The sequence below is a fragment of the Lathyrus oleraceus genome, chromosome 7 (genome assembly GCF_024323335.1).
Source record: "Lathyrus oleraceus cultivar Zhongwan6 chromosome 7, CAAS_Psat_ZW6_1.0, whole genome shotgun sequence".
Classification (NCBI taxonomy): Eukaryota; Viridiplantae; Streptophyta; class Magnoliopsida; order Fabales; family Fabaceae; genus Lathyrus; species Lathyrus oleraceus.
The window spans coordinates 186,910,097-186,927,588 of record NC_066585.1 but is presented as its reverse complement, the minus strand read 5'-3'; the positions used below and the strand labels follow the sequence as shown (position 1 = coordinate 186,927,588).

At 32.9% G+C, this 17,492-nt stretch overlaps 1 protein-coding gene across 1 annotated transcript; it reads left to right on the top strand.

The window, feature by feature from the left end:
* Window positions 1-14,954: 14,954 nt before the first annotated feature.
* Window positions 14,955-16,086, top strand: LOC127102808 (uncharacterized). Its single transcript, XM_051040139.1, has 2 exons — window positions 14,955-14,996; window positions 15,505-16,086. The coding sequence occupies exons 1-2, from the start codon at window positions 14,955-14,957 to the stop codon at window positions 16,084-16,086; spliced, it is 624 nt and encodes a 207-aa protein (XP_050896096.1).
* Window positions 16,087-17,492: the final 1,406 nt, after the last annotated feature.

Below are 17,492 nucleotides of genomic sequence, written 5' to 3'. Positions count from 1 at the left end.
CCTTTTTACCCAAATGGGACTCTTTTCTGATTCCAACTTTATATTCCAATAATAATAATCCAATAATATTCCAATTATTTAATTAAATTAATAAATATACTATTAACTTAAATTAAATAATTATCATATTTTATCGGGGTGTTACAGGACCCGTTAACCGTATGACCAACGACGATACCGATATTTAATTGCTGTTGTTACTATTACTGTTGTCGTACTGAATGACTACTCTTTCTGGATTCTTGAAAACGGGCATTATGACATTCACACCGTCACCTAAGTGACGGTATTGGAAGATCTGGATCATGCCTTCATCCATCAACCGTTGGATATCCCTTTTCACTATCACGCAACCTCTCAGGTTGACACTGCAAATAGCACAACCATCATGGTCATGCTCACAATCACTCACCATACAAATGTCCTTGTGCATCCTCACCAAGGACCTCTGGATAAAACGAACATCATAGATCTTGTACTCCCAAGGACAACCTTCCACCATATTAACAGAAGAAATCTCATGAGCAGGCAGTGGATTTGCTTCAATGGAGCTTCAGATTGGCACGATCTTGCTTTCGATTATGCTTGGCCTTTCTTCAGATGCTTGTTGGAAGTGATTAGGATCAATGAAAGGTATGAACTCTTGGAGTTTCAATCTCAAAATAGATGGAGAATTGAAACTCGATTTTCAAAGAAAATCTTTAAGCTTATCCTTCAATGGTGAGGGTTTGGGGTTGCAGATTCAAAGCTTGGGCATAAGGTCCCTAATTATGAGCAATGAGGGTCTTATTTATAGGCCATGAGATTGATTTACACACACTTCCAATTTTGGAAATTTTTGAAAATTCCCTTTGCATGCTTGCATGGGCGTGTGATAGGTCCATCAAGTGATGCAATTAGGTCTATAATTGAATGTGAATTATGTTGAAACCATGTTACAAATCCATGCAATCGTGTATGAAAAATGGAAGTGGAAAACATCCAAATGGTTCTTCAACTTACACCCATGCGCTAGTCCTTCATACTTTGGCCAAATGAGATGATCTTGGACTTTTTCGAAAGGTGAGATCAAGGGAAACAAATTTCATGTTGAACACTTTTCCATTTGAAGCTTTTATCACGATGAATTTTGATATGGAAGTTTGGGAAATCAAACATATTTGAAAATTTTCTAAGTCCCAAGTCAAATGTTCACTTCTTCCACCTTGAATAACTTTTTTATGGACTTAAAATGAGAAACTTTCCTTCATAAAAGTTGTATCTATTTAAAACCTATTCAATTTGGTCACAAATTTGACCTCATTTGGATTTGGCATGAAGAAGTTATGCATTTTAGAAGTTGAGGAAAATCACTTGTTCAATGATATTGGCCCAAAATGACCTATAATGTTTCCTCTTGGAACATGCACTTGAAAGTTGAATTTGAACTTATTCTAAACATAAAGGTTGAAGTATACATCTTGAATTTTATCATGAAATTTTAATGGCTTTCATATCACAAAAATTGAGCAAGTTATAGTATTGGGAAGTTGACCTCCAAACTAGGGTTCAGACAAAATGACCTATAATCTTTCATTATAAATAATGACTTTAAAAGAACAATTAGCTCTTTAATTAAACATGAAAGTTGTTTGGAATGTAATTTTGAGTAACTTTGATCTTGGAATAATTTTCATATGATAAAAATTATAGAAGATAGGGTCTAGGGAACCCCAGTTTTGACTAGTTGACTTTCTCTGGTCAACCACCATGAACCATCTTTCTAACTTGACATTCTCTTGAATTTTGGGACTAATGGAGGATAATATATGTGTAATATGATGTAATATGAAGTTTATCTTGAGATATTTGATCAACTGTTGAAGAAACTTGTTGAAGAAGTCACACAAGATAGCCATATGAGTTAGGGTTTCCAAGGCAAACAAACTCCAAACTCTTGATGATTTCTTGATCAAAATAACATGTGAAGATCATGGGGGTCCATATATGTTGCTTAGAGCCAATTTGAACCATTTCTTGATTGTGGTCCTTGCATTGAGGGTCTTAAACCCTAGATATGAGCTTGATAGAGCATAGGTGAGGATGCACACTACCTACAAAAGCAACAAACTATACATTGACATATTTTTGGTATTTTGGTTAGTAAACAAAGAAAAATGAAGTATGATACAATCAAAAGTGCTTGGTGATCTCTCCCAATGTAAACCCAATGAATAAGGGGTAGGGAGAATGCCAAGGTGTGATCCCAATGCTAATGCATATGATGAGATAACATGAGGGATCTTAGGGTCAAACATTAGGGTCTTACACCTATGAGGTCGAAAGAAAAGCTTGAGCTTGTTCACTATGGTGTGTGTGGACCTTTTAAAGTAAGGTCGAATGAAGGTAATATTTCATAACTTTCATAGATGAATTCACCAGATATACATGAATTTACCTTACGGAAAGGAAGAATGGGGTATTCACACAATTGGATAAGTTTAAATTGCATGTTGAGAAGCAAAATGGATGCAAGTTGAAGAAACTGGGAATTGATGGTGGGGGTGAATACACCTCTCGAGAATTTTTTAGATTTTGCAATGAGGAAGGTATAAAGCATGAGGTCATTGCAACCTACACACCTCAGTATAATGGCATAGCTGAGAGGAGGAATAAAAGTATATTGAACATGACTAAGAGCATGTTGAAAGCTAAAGATATGCCAAAGAGATTTTAGGGTGAAGCAGTTTCGACAACAATATACATTTGAAACGGATGTCCAATAAAGATGATAATTTAGGAGGATTGGATAAGTGTGAAGCCAAATGTTAGTCATCTTAGAGTGTTTTGATCAATATGTTGCAGGAATGTACCTAAATAATTAATGAAGAAACTAGATGAACGAAGTCAGACTATGGTGTTCATAGGTTATCATTCGACTGGTGCATACAATCTATATTAAACATATGATGATAAACTTGTGATCAGCCGAGATGCTATATTGGATGAAAGCAAAGGGTGGGATTGGAGTCATAGGTCAGTTTAAAAGGAGTCAGATATAGTTATAATTGTGTTTGAAAAATACCAATAAACTGTAGTCCTAACCAATCGAAATGAAGAAACACCTGAACATAATGTTAGAAGAACGATTAGATCAAGAAATGAGTTGACAAGGCTAGATGGATATAAGAGATCTCCATATCAAGCAGTCAATGCAGATGGTGACCTAATAGAATAAGCAACGATGATGGTTGAAGCAGAAACAATCAATTTGGATCAAGCCATGAATGATCAAAATTGATTAGCATCCATGAAAGAAAAATTGATGGCAATCAAGAAGAACAAGATGTGGGAGTTTGTCGAAGAGTCAATCAAGGAGCCGATCGATGTGAGGTGGGTTTACAAGCTGAAATGAAGGGCGGATGATGAAATTTACAAGCATAAAGACATACTATTGGTGATAGGTTTTCTTCAAAAACATGGTATTGATTTTGACAAAGTGTATGCACCTGTGGCGAAGCGGGAAACCATCAGAATTTTTCTGTCGATTGTAACACGCGAGGCCGAAGAAGGCGGAGAGTGGATGTAACACTCAAGGCTGAAAAAGGCAGAGAGTGGTCGCTGAATTCACATCGGAATGAGAGGGATCCTAAGGCTATGTAGGTATGTGACTACATGGTTAAAAGAATGGTTATAAGGATTGTTTGGTACTATCTATACCAATAAGATGCATCTTCTTTTCAGTATCCTAACAAATAATAACTTAATAATTAAAGAGGTTTGACTTGGAGTAGTATTTGAATGGGTGACGTTTTGGGAAGTTTCCTAGAAAGCATGTGAGTGAGGTCAAACCATGCTGAAAAGACTCGTGTTGGTCTGTGGGGTCAGTCGGTAATCCTGAAAGCAGTTTGGGGCTTTCTAAATGGTATTAAAGCCAAACCTCTCTCATTAAAATGTGGTTTAGGAATAAACCAAGCCAAATTTGGTGGGCATGTAACACCCGAGACCTAAGACAATGAAGAGTGAATGTAACACCCGAGGCCAAAGAGGAAAGAGAATGGTCATCGAATTCACATCGGAATGAGAGGGGTCCTGAGGTCGTGCAGGTATCGAACTTCATGGTTGAAGGAAGGATTAGAAGGATTGATTGGTACTACCTATACCAATAAGAAACATCTTCTTTTCTAGAGCCTCCATAGTTAAAGAGGTTTGACTTTGAGTAATATTTGGATGTGTGACCTTCTGGAAAGTTTACCAGAAAGTGTGTGAGTGAGGATAAAGCATGCTGAAAAGACCTGTGTTGGTTTATGGGGCCAGTTGGTAATCCTGAAATCAGTATGGGTATTACATCAACGATAACATACAAAGGATGGAAGATACATCAGTTGGATGTAAAATCATTATTTTTTAATTGACCTTTTGAAGAAGGAGTTTATGCCAGTCAACCACTAAGATTCGAAATCAAATGGCAGGAGTGAAAGATATACATATTGAGGAAGGCTCTCTATGGTTTGAAGTAAGCTCCAAGATCTTGGAATAAGAGAATGGATAGCTTCCTAATCGAAGCAGGTTTCGTAAAGTGTGTCTCTGAACATGAAGTGTATGTCAATGATGCAAACAAGGTTAATCGAATCATCTTATGCTTGTATGTAGATGACTTATTGAGGTGCAAATGAAGCATAGATTAGAAGAGTCAAGTCGAAGCTGATGCACGAGTTTGAAATGTCTAACCTAGGGAACTTGTCATATATAGAGTGGGGATCAACTAACTCCAAGACTAAGTTTTTTTAGATTACTCCAAATTATAGCCTTTAAATTGAATCTAATCTAATTGTCAATTAGCATTTTTATATAATTAACCATTAGATTATATTCAATTTAAAGACTATGATTTGAAGTAAGCTAAAAAAACTTACTCTTGGAATAATATATATATATATATATATATATATATATATATATATATATATATATATATATATATATATATATATATATATATATATATATATATATATATATATATATATATATATATATATATATATATATATATATATATATATATATATATATATATATATATATATATATATATATATATATATATATATATATATATATATATATATATAAAGATAAAATTAAGCAATTTGAAAATAATAATAATGTTAAATTTATTTTATAGAAATATTAAAATATATATATATATATATATATATATATATATATATATATATATATATATATATATATATATATATATATATATATATATATATATATATATATATATATAAAATAAAATAATATATTACATGGATGGATGGATATACATCCATTAAAATTTTGTAATTGATGGATTGGATAGATTATATCTTTAAAGGATGGATTAGATTGGATTAAAAAAAATAGTGGATTTTTAATGAATTAATGAATTGTTTTGATCCGTCCATTAATAATCCAATCGATATCCATTCATTTTGCAACCCCTAATCAATACCAATACCTCCTTCGAAACATTTCCTAAAAACTTTACTTCATCTAGACGATATTCACATTACCCAATTTATAATAGAAATTTTTTTCTTTCAACATAAGTAATACTTGGCGAAGTGTTCCTCTTGTCATACCTTATTATTGGAATAAAAAGAATGTAATCAATAAAGACCACCACAAACATGTCCAAAAGTATATTTAAAATGCAATTCATATAATCCAAGAATATGGATAGTGCATTGGTCAGTCCAAAAGAAATCACTAGGCATTTGTAATTTTAATATTGAGTTATGAATCTTTTAGTGGATATATCTTCTTCCTTTAGTCATATTTGATGATACCCTAACTTCAAATCAACCTTTGAAAACACCTTTGCACCTCGGAGTTGGTACACGGGATCTTAAATGTGCAGAAATAGATATCAATTATATATCATAACTTTGTTGAGTTGTCCATAATCAACGAATTCTAAATTTCCCATATTTATTAGTCATAAGGAGGAATGAAGCTCCCCAAGGAGAGACTCTTGGTAATAAAAATTCCTTGGACTTGGGGTCCTTTAGATTCTTCTTTAGTTCATCTAACTCCACTGGAGATATTCTATAGGTAAAATTTGACACGAGTCATGCGCTAGGGGTTATATCAATAGAGAATTCAACATCGTTAGTTAGTTTGTGGAGATTTCCGTACATATGATGGAAAAACTTTGAAGAAATCCTTCACCAATGGAATAAAAATTATGTCAACTTCTAGACTCTTGAACACAATCCAAAAGAACATATTTTTTAACACTTATATGTAAGGAAAACTTCAATTAGTTTTACTTTTAAGCCTTAGAGGATGAGGACTAATCGATAATCAAGGGGAATTATAGGAATAAATCACTAAAATTATAAGAATAAGGATAAAATGGAATTATAAGCCTTATTAAAGTTCTATTTGTTTCAAAAATAAATAGAATTGTAAGAATAAGGATAAAATGGTCATTTTACCATTAAAGGTATGTTGGTCATTTCAAAAATATTATATGGTACTTCAAGTCAAGTTAAGACTAATTAGGGTTTATGAAAATATGATCAATTCATTAAGCCATAACTAGTGATCAATGGATTATTAATAATTTAGTTTAAGTGGCCATGGCTATTATGGATACTCATAATTGTTAAATGAATGACGAAATTGATATTTAGAACATGCATTATTAATAGGGCATGGGTGCATTGAAAAGAAAATTCCTCTCTCTCTCTCTCTCTCTCTCTCTGTGTGTGTGTGTGTGTGTGTATGTGTGTGTTGTGTGTGCGTGCGCGCGCGCGTGTGTGTGCGCGGGCGTGTGTGTGTGAGAGAGAGAGAGAGCATGAATGATTAATTGAAGTTAGATAAAGATGCAATACATAGGTGATAATGGTAAGGTGGGAGAGATGATTAAAACAACAAATAATTGAGGTAATGACTTAAGATTTGGCAAGAAATTAGAGGTACAATATAATCGTCAGTTAGATACACATAAGAAGCCACAAGCAGTAGCATGTATCGTTCTTAGGGGCACATAACAGAGTCAATTTATACCTCAGAATTTTAAGGAACTTAAGCAGGTATAGGCACAAATGGAACAGTGGCATCAACATACTAATGACAAAATTCAACACACTCATAATGATAAGGAGCGTAATCAAAACAAGAAAACTATGCTAATTATTAGCACCAGATTATCAATTCATGCACTCGTTTAACTTGGAAAAACAAATAATCTGCAAGAGGTAGTCAAACAAGATAACACTAGCAACTCTAATGTAATATCCCATATACCCTTAATTGCTCTGAAAGTTGTTAGTTTGGACCAATAGAGTAATCAGTAGACCCTAAAGAGATCAATCATTATTAAAAGAGACTGACCATTATTTATAAGTACAACATGTGATATTTTGATAACATTAATAATTGGTCAATTTGGACTAAAAGATAAAAATATCCCTTGAGGATATTTTGTATCATTACATATATATATATATATATATATATATATATATATATATATATATATATATATATATATATATATATATATATATATATATATATATATGGATAAGAAAGAAAGGAAAGAGAAAGTATCAGGAAGAGGAAAAGAAAAGGAAAACATGGGAAAGAGAAAGAAGGGAAGAATAGAAGAAGAGAAAGGAAGGAAGAAAAAGATAAAAGTCGTGGAAACATTCATCATCTTCAGCATATCATCATCATCATCTCTAATTCTCATCATCTTCTTCATAAGGTGAGTTCCATAGTTATATTTAGCCTTGGGTGGGAGAAATTTTTGTTTGGAAAACTAGGGTTTGTATTGTTGATGTTGTTCTTGTTGTATTGGATTCCCATGGTGGCATATGTATGTTGTTCTTGAATCATACTTCATAATCCCTTTATTAGTGCGAGTTCATGTTTTGGAATGATTTTTTATGGATGTTGTTGTGGTTGTCTTTGATTACATGTTGCTTATGTGTTTTTGTCCTTAAAGTTATGGAGGTTAATCACATGAATTCATGATAATATATGTTTTAGAATGGTTGGGTATGATTAAAGTTGGAAGAAAGAATGTTTAGAAGAGGTATTTTTAGATATTATGCAGGTGTCAATCGATTGGTTGCAGAAAATTTGTAAAACCAATCGATTGGTTCATGAACTATGAAGAAAAAGCTGAATTTTGATGATGTCAATCGATTGGCTATAGTACCCCAATCGATTGGTCCTATCCAATTTCATAAAAAACAGTAGTCAATACCTTCACACAATCGATTGTCTCCTAATGCAATTGATTGGTTCAAGCTTGTTTTGCCTAAAACCACTTATGCCATGTTTATAAATCACCTTGGATGTATTACAACATGTACCATGATGTGTATGCATTAGATTAACATTAATCGGTCGATTTATATGAGTCTGTTGTTTTTTAAGATAGAATCTCTACTAGGTTAGAATGATCGATTAATGAGTTTGATAACTCGTATCGATGAACGGATTTATGCGTTAGGAAGATGACATAGAGCCTATGATATAGAGACATGTCTATATGACTTATTTCACTAAGTTATTCCCTTTTAGTCTGATGAACCCCCATCTTAGGATGATCATACAAATGTTATTTGAAACTTGGAAGTGGAATAAGTTAGACTGAGGCAGGTTGAGTGATAACCTTGCCTATGGACCTTGTAGCATGTTATGTCATTTGGTGGAATTTAACGTATGTTATATATGTTGTAGGTTGTGATACTTGTGTGTATGCATGAATGATTAAGAGCTTATGATTGGTTGATTGTAATGGTTACACAATAATATAACTAAAACTTATGAGTGAGGTAAACCTAGGAGAATACTAGGTAAATGACTTAGAAAGATAACATAAGTCAAGAAATGATTTAGATAGTGATGTTTGGACGTAATTGTGATGTGGTGTGTACAACAGACAAGTAGTCACATGAATGATGCATTGACATGCTTTGTATGGAACATGTGTGATTTATGTAATGAGAATGGATCATGTTATAATGCCATGAGAATTGATATGATATCATGAGAATTGGTTGATATTTGGTGAGGAACATTTGTTCCAAAAGCCCTATTTTGTTGAGGAACCTTGCTCCAAAAGTCCTATTTGTTGTTGAGACCTAATCACATACTCGAATATGAACTGTGCACATACCACCTCAAAGGCTTAGGTAAAGTGGAACTAATGATTCGTGCCCCAATTGTGTTTGATCCCCAACCATGGAGGACATGGGGGAAAGGTGGACATCTAAGTGGGTTTAAGGCTCATATGGTGAAATATATCCTAAGTGGGTTAGAGGCCCATACAGGTGACGGTCGCTTGAACTGAGGATTAAGCCTCATAGAGGACCTGATATCCACCGTGAAAGTCGAATCATACGAGCATGCATGAACCGAGCCTGACTTAGACGTAAGTTCGTTTGAGGATTGATGTTTCGTGAATCCAAATAGTGATTTATTTAGTGGATGCACTCAAGTGACATGTTTCCATATATTGTGAATATCCCTCAGTTGCTTAAGTCCTAGTTACGTTGTGTGAGTGATACACAAGTAATGAAAGGTGAATACTTGAGTTAGAAATCAGATAGCAACCATGTAGAGCCTAGTAGACCCATATGCTATGGGAACTCACTGAGATTATTATCCCACCCTATCAATGTTGTTGTTTTTCAGGTGTTTTTGCAAGTTTGATTAAGAGGAGTTGCTTGATGATGTTTCAACTTGTTGTGATGCTGATTATTTTGATCTTCCGTTGTGGAGTTGTGTACAATGAAGATATTGTACATAGTTCTTAGATTTTATTCTTAGGCTTTATTGTATGACATGTCTCCTTGATGTTTTTAGTTTGGACATGTGTATATAATGATGCCAATAGGCATTTATGATTGTGTTAGTACCAAAGAACAACACTTGTATGATATTATTCTAGATATATATTATACGGGTTGCATCTAAGAAGTATTCACAAGCTGATGAAGATTTAGAGTTGAAAAATCAGAGGTCTTGGGACTGGCCACACGTTATATTTACCTCAGAGTTTTATGGAGCAAAATAAACATGATTTTAGGTCCTTCTGCTAACGTAAATACATACCTTATTGTAAACCTCTTATCATCAATATCGGTAGAATATCTTGAATCAACATATCTTACAACTGAATGGTCACCATGTTCACTGCTAAAAAATGATATAACTCATAGTACCCTTCAATATCCTAAAAATCTACTTGAATGCTTCCCAATGATGATTTCCTGGTTTGGACATAAAGTTATAAACTTGACTTACAGATGCTGCCAAATATGGTATAGTGTATAACATAGCATACATTAACAACCAACAACATTAACATAAGGGACGTTTGACATATACCTAACTTCTGCATCTCTCTTTGAAAACTGAACCAATGAGAGCTTAAAGTGATTTTCCAACACATCACTCACAACCTTTGAATTACTCATGTCAAACTTGTCTAGAACCTTTTCAACATAGCTTTTCTGAGAGAGCCATACTTTTTTAGCACTTATCTTGAATTTCCATATCATAATCTTCTTAGCAATACCTAAGTCTTTCATATCAAACTCCTTTCCCAACATTATTTTCAATTCATTTACATCATGTAAGTTATTAGTAACAATCAACATACAATAAAAAAAAAAAAGACAACATTAAGGTTCCTAACATAAACACAACAATCATACTCACACCTTTTATAGCTAATATTAAGGACATATGAATCAAAGAGCTTGTACCGTTTTCTCAGAGACTAATTTAAACCATATAAATACCTCTTCAATTTACAAACTAGTACGCCATTTCCAATGACATTGTACCCCTATGATTGATCCATGTAAATTTTCTCATCTAGATTACCATGAAGAAATATTGTCTTTACATCCATCTGCTCTAAATACATATCTCGACAGGCCCACAAGGCTAATACTACCCTGATAGAATTATGTCTGACATTCGGAGAAAAAATATCATCATAATCAATCCTTTTCTATTGTGATTTACCATTTTCTACAAGACGAGCCTTGAATTTCCCCCTTTTTTTGTTACTCCTAGTTTTCTCTTGAACACCCACTTACAATGAATGACCTTTTTTCTCTTTGGTAGATGAACAATATCCCATGTTTGATTTTTCTTCAAGGACTACATCTCATCAACCATTGCATCGATCAAGTCATCTTTCTTCTGGATAGCTATAGCCTCTCAAAAATAGAAGAATCTCTAGAACTAGTAAGAAGTGCATATGCGTCCAAGTCTTCATTCTCATATCTTTTGGTGGCTTCGTTGAACAATGCTTTACATACGTACAAGAATATAATCATGTACTCCACTTGAGAATTCTAGTTATTGGTCAATTTCAGTATTAGAGTCTGGTTCCTCCTATTGTTCAGGCACTACTTGCATATTATTCATTGGTGGCAGATCAATATCCACCTGAATCACTTATTTACCAGAAGTTTCTTCTTTATATATTGATACATTTGTTGCAATTGATTGCTTCAACATTAAGTGCTCATCAAAAAATACATCTTGAATGATTATCATCTTCTTTTTAATCGGATCCCATAACTTGAACCCCTTCACACCTTTTGCATAACCGATAAAGAGACATTTATTCAACTTTAGATCAATGTTGGATCGATATTCACTGGATATATGCACATAAGTAGGACGCCCAAAAATCCTTAAATTGTTAAGATCAATATAATTACTTGTCCATATCTCCCTACAACCTTTCCCTCTAACGAAGCCCTATAGGACCATTTGATAAGATAACACGCCGTGTTACTCTACCCAGAAACCTTTTGATAGTCTAGCAATTAACAAGTGGCATTTTTTCCTTTCAGTTAGAGACCTATTCATTCTCTCTTTCTTACCATTTTATTATGGTGTCTTGTAAACTGGGAAATGTATTTGAATATCTTATTCTTCACATAACCTCTTGAATTTCAAATAAGTGTACTCTGTCCCATTATCTTACTGGAAAAACATGATTTTTTCCTGTTTGATTCTCCATCTCTGCCTTCCAAAACTTGAATTTTGTAAATATTTCAAATTTAGGATTTAAGAAATACACTAAAAACTTATGAGAAAAATCATCTATTAAAGTCACAAAATATCTAGAACCACCCATGGAATCCTCATTGGTAGGTCCCCACACTTCAGAATGCACATAGTCTAAAATTCCCTTTGTATTGTTCTTTTCGGTCTTAAGGCAATCTTTCCCAAGTATAAAATACTTGCACAATTCTAACATGAAACTACGAATAACCTTAAATAGATTTCTCTTATGAACTTCCATGATCGTGTTTTCACTGAGATGACCTAGATGCATATGCTAGAGTTTGGTTGCATCATTATCATACTCAACTGATGCAATATCACATACGTCAATGTTTCCCAATAATATATAGATGTTACTTGCAATCCTCCTTCCTCTCATCACATTCAATGCACCCTTTCTAACATTTATAATGTCTTCATCTCCACCAAACATATATGAGAAACCATTTTCCTGTAGAGTACCTATGGAATCAAAGTTCTTCCTTATTTCTAAAATATATCTGACTTTGTTCAATGTTCACACGCCATCATCATCCATGGAAATTTTAATTTGTAAAATTCCAATAATAATACATGCTTTATCATCACCTAGATAAACAATCTAAATTTACCATACATGGATGTAGTGAACAATTCCAAGTGCAGCTTTATGTGGTAACAACAACCAGAATCAAGAATTCACACATTTGTGCACTTTCTTGATGAAACACACAGTATTATGCTTCACTTCCAAAATCATCAATTTGAACCATATTTACAGAACTAGATGAACCCTGCTGTCGGTTTGGATAATCCTTCTTCCAATGCCCAATTTGTTTGCAATTATAACACTCATCTATTTTATGATTTCTAGATTTAGACCTCTTCTTTCCAAAACCTCCATTACCCTTGTTCCGTCCATGATCTTGACCCCTTTTCCCATATTGATTGTCATGTTGAGTTCTTTCCTATGCACTTTGTCTGCTTTGAAAATGTGATAAAAATGTAGTAGTAATCACATCAAGATTGATAGTGTCTTTCTCGTAGGTAAGAGCAGTAATCAAATGATCATAAGAATTTGGTAACGAGCAGAGCAAGATAATTATCATATCTTCATCATCAATTTCCCTCCAAGCCTCACCAAGTTGGTGATTATCTAGTTGAAGACATTGACATGTTGTTGAAAATCAGACCCTTCATGCATCTTAAAACTATATAGTCGTTGCTTCGCGAACAATTTGTTCATCAACGTATTTGACATATATTGACTCTCCAATTTGTCGCATATTAGCTTCACAATCGCCAGATCCAAGATATGATGCATCACCTCATTTTAAACTCATATGTGAATCAATCGTTCAACCTTCTCTTTTATCTCTGCCTAATTGGTATCTTCCATGTCGTTCGGTTTTACCTCACGCAATGCCTTCTGTAAACTTTGTTGAGCCAACAGATCAATAACCCTCATTTGCCATAATCTAAAATTACTTGTCCCGTCGAACCTTGTTACTTTGAGTTTCATAATAGGGTTAATCGTCATTTGATACCAATTGTTAGAGCAGACACTAGTATAGAAGATTAAAGATAAACGAAAGTAAAAGAGAATGAATACGATCAATTTTTGTTAACGTAGTTTGGCTAATGGTGTCTACCTTTCTGACGATATAGCATTTATCGTTCCCTTTATTTATGTATATGAGTTAATATGGATTCTAGTGTTACAAGCCATATATATAATACTAGGGTTCAATTTACCTAAATTTTAATCCTCAATTATCTCTAACAAACTGTTATCTCTACCCATAATTATTTTAATTATATGAGTTATTTTCATCAACCTATAATAGTCTCAACAATATGAATTAAGCCCGGTTGTTTTAACTTTTAAAAATAGATTTTTTTCAAAAATGATTTTTATATGTTTTTCAAAATTTTAAAAGTTTTTCAAATTCATTTTTTATAAATTAAAAGATAAAATTTTGACTACCTATAATATAAACGTTCATGATTGAAGATTAAAACATAGTTAAAATCATAATTTTTTTAAAAAAAAATTATATCTAAAAAATGATATTTATGAAAAACTTAAGTGATTTTTCAAATGTTTGATATCTAAAATATTTATAATAACATTTTAAAAATAAGTATTTAAACCAAATTTTCATCTAAAACTTTTATTAAAAAACTCTATAATTTCTTTTAACGAAAATATGTATCACATTAAAAAAAATCATTTTTAAGAAAAACTAAAAACAACAAAAGAACCTTTATACTCATCAACCCACAATAATTTCAACAATATTAATCATTCTCAATAGGTTTCTTTTGCCTTTTTCTTTCATCTTTCATGCATTCTTCAATAGTAGTTAAACCTCAACACTAAATACTCGTTAGAGTAGTCTATGAATCCCCAACTGAAACACATAATCTCTTTCTCATCATAGTCGCTTGATCAAAAAGACGAATTAAGTAAGCTCAATTACTGTAGTGCCGGTTCATAGTTCTAAAAAACGAGTTATCCAATTCGGTTCATGTTTTGAAACATTCTACAAAAACCATCCTCATTAATATCAAAAGAAAACCTAAGTTAAAAATAAAAAGAACCAAAAATGAGCAAGTAGAGCAGTGCAATCTGATGGTACTTAGTGACCGACTGTACCATTAAAGAAGTCCCAGGCTGTATCTCATGTGGAATAGGTGAAATTTCACATTCACAAAACTACCAAAAGTCCTCAACAGTATACCCATTTGGACCCTGAAATCAACCTCTACTGTAGATATAGATTGCTGATCCATTAAAGGTAACATAAAAAGTGATGAACAAGTTCCATCAATAAAATCAAACCAACTTGTGTTCAGCCCAAAAGTAAACCAACTTTTATAATACGATGGAAACTGTCCTCAATTGCAAAAACGATCGCAATAAAACGGTATTGACCGTTCTTGATATAAATAAATTATAGCTATATTGCGACGACTATAGTCACGGTCGCAGTATCTATACCGATCAAAATCGCAACAGTTTTTACCACATGTTTTTAAAACCTTGTGTTAGATTTATAGTTTATTTAAGTTCATAATCTATAATATTCCATGCCTTCTTCTCACGCCATAAAGCTCATAAACCCCACAATAACACTCTTTAAAGCCTTCCCATGCATAGTGGCCATGTTCTGTCCCATCACTTTTTTTCTCACTTTTTTTTCTCATCACCCAAACACTCCTTTATATTCTATCATCACGTTGTTTTTCTTAGATTTTTTTAGAGTTGAAAATAGTTTATTTTCCTCTTTATGATAATAAACTCATAAACCCTCTATGTGTTGAAGTTGAAACCATTTCAATTTTTCTTCAATGATCTCTTCGGATCCTCTGTTTTCGTGCATTGCCACGTTTTGCATTTTGATTTTCTTCTACTTACCGCATCTTTTTTGGAAGATAGTTTTCTCGCCGGTGATTATTCTCACCGGGGTTCTTCTGTTCACAATCCTCCGTCTCGGTGCAATTCAGAAGATTCAGCATGAACAAAAGGAAAATCAACTGAAACATGATGAATTCGTTAAAGAAGAAAACAGAGCAAGAAAATGCAGAGAAGAAAAAGAGAAACAGAGATCAATGAAATCTCATAAGCTAGGGGAGCGTTCAGAAAATGAGGTGAGTTCTGAAACGGGTTTGGAGTCAAGTTCGTGTTTTGTGGAATGGAACGTGAGAGCGCCATTGGAGGTGATATATGAAGAGTACGAAGGTGAAGAAAAATGGGATGATGCAAATGAGAGAGAAGAGAATTGGAATATGGATGTTTCGAATTATTCTTCGTTGAATCGTTACTTCCCGGAGTCTGATTCGGATAGCTCGTCGGAGAGTGGGTCTCCGACGATAGAGGAGTGGGACGAAGAAGATGTAGAAGGGTTGATTGAGATAGCTTTAGATGGTAGCAAAAGGGTGAAGATGAAGATGGATTTGGAGTTTCAGTACGAGGAAGAGAATCTGATCGAGATTGACATTTCTCCGACGAGGTAGGGGGAACTTTCCGGCGACTCTTACCGGTGAGATTAGGTGCAACTAATGCGGGTTATTAATTCAAGATTTTTCACTTTTGTTATGAAATAGGAGTATTGTTTTGGGGGTGCATGTGTAATAAATGGTTAAAAATGGAAATTTGATATTTTGACTTTTCGTATTTGATGATAAAGTACAAAATCAGAAAATTAGGCTACTCGATAAAAGGACAATTTAGGGTTTTGTAATTCATGAAATTAGTGTTTACAAGGGTTTGATTGTCATGTTGTTGAAACTATAAAAAATTATTATAAAAATTATTATGGGTGAGGAACCCGTGCGTCTTTATGGGTAAGTAAAATTATTATAAAAAATTATTAGCAATAAGTTATAGTTAGTCTAGAGAAAAGAAATAGTAAAAATAATTATAAGTGTGTTAACATATAAGTTGTATAAGTTACATAACCAATGTCAAATAAAAGGAAAAAAAATAAGAATAAAAATAGAGAAGAAAAAAAAGGTATTAGATATATGAAAATAAAAATTCAGCAAAATGTAGAACATGAAAAGAAAAATAGAAATAATACTAGAAAGTTAAACTTAGGAGCGATAAATAAACATAGTCATAATTAATACAAATTTTACCTCTTATATCTTATGAACAACTTTTTTAAAAAATAAACGCAAATTTTGTTTTTCCTTTTCATGAATCAAGACTTTGAATCCTTCTTTTGTTTTGATTATGAAAAATATAAAGTATAATTGTTCATGACTAAAAATCTCTTCAAGCAAAAATAATCTAACATAATTTAAGCTTTGGCCTTGTAATTTATTGATGGTCATCGCAAAGGAGACAATAATTGGAAATTGTCGTCTCACAAGTTTGAATGGTCATGGTGACTATGAAGGAGACAAAGATGTTCTTGGAATATATGTGATATTCCTTATATTTTTTTCCAAGATGATTTTTGCCTCAATAACATGGTTTGATAGCCTAGTAACAATCATCCGTGTACCATTACATAACCTCTCATATTGATCTAAATTCCGAAACAACATAATAGTCATGCCAACTTTCAACTTTATTGAATGATTTGGTAAGCCACAAGTTTTCAAACAATTCAAGAACTCTGGTGTTAAATTTTTAAAAGCAGCAAAATCAGTAGCTTCAGAATGGTCAATAGTATCACAACTTAGATATTTCTTCTCATTCTTAAAAAATAATCAAAGTCTTAACAAAATTGCAAACGTGCTTGCAACAATATGATAATAAATAATTAGTGGTATTGTGAGAAAGTACCTGCTATTAGATTTGTGACATAAGCATTTATATCATCGATAACATCAATAGTCAAAGCCAAGATTGTCCTGCATTGAACATAATGAGGATCTTTGGAGTTGGTAATAAAATCCGGATATGTACTTGT

What these genes read in the sequence shown, in the direction of transcription:
- LOC127102808 (XM_051040139.1), top strand. Translation starts at nt 14,955, where the DNA reads ATGGAAACTGTCCTCAATTGCAAAAACGATCGCAATAAAACG. An exon ending in AAAACGATCGCAATAAAACG is followed by an intron (nt 14,997 to 15,504) that starts GTATTGACCGTT and finishes CTTTTTTGGAAG; the next exon opens with ATAGTTTTCTCGCCGGTGAT.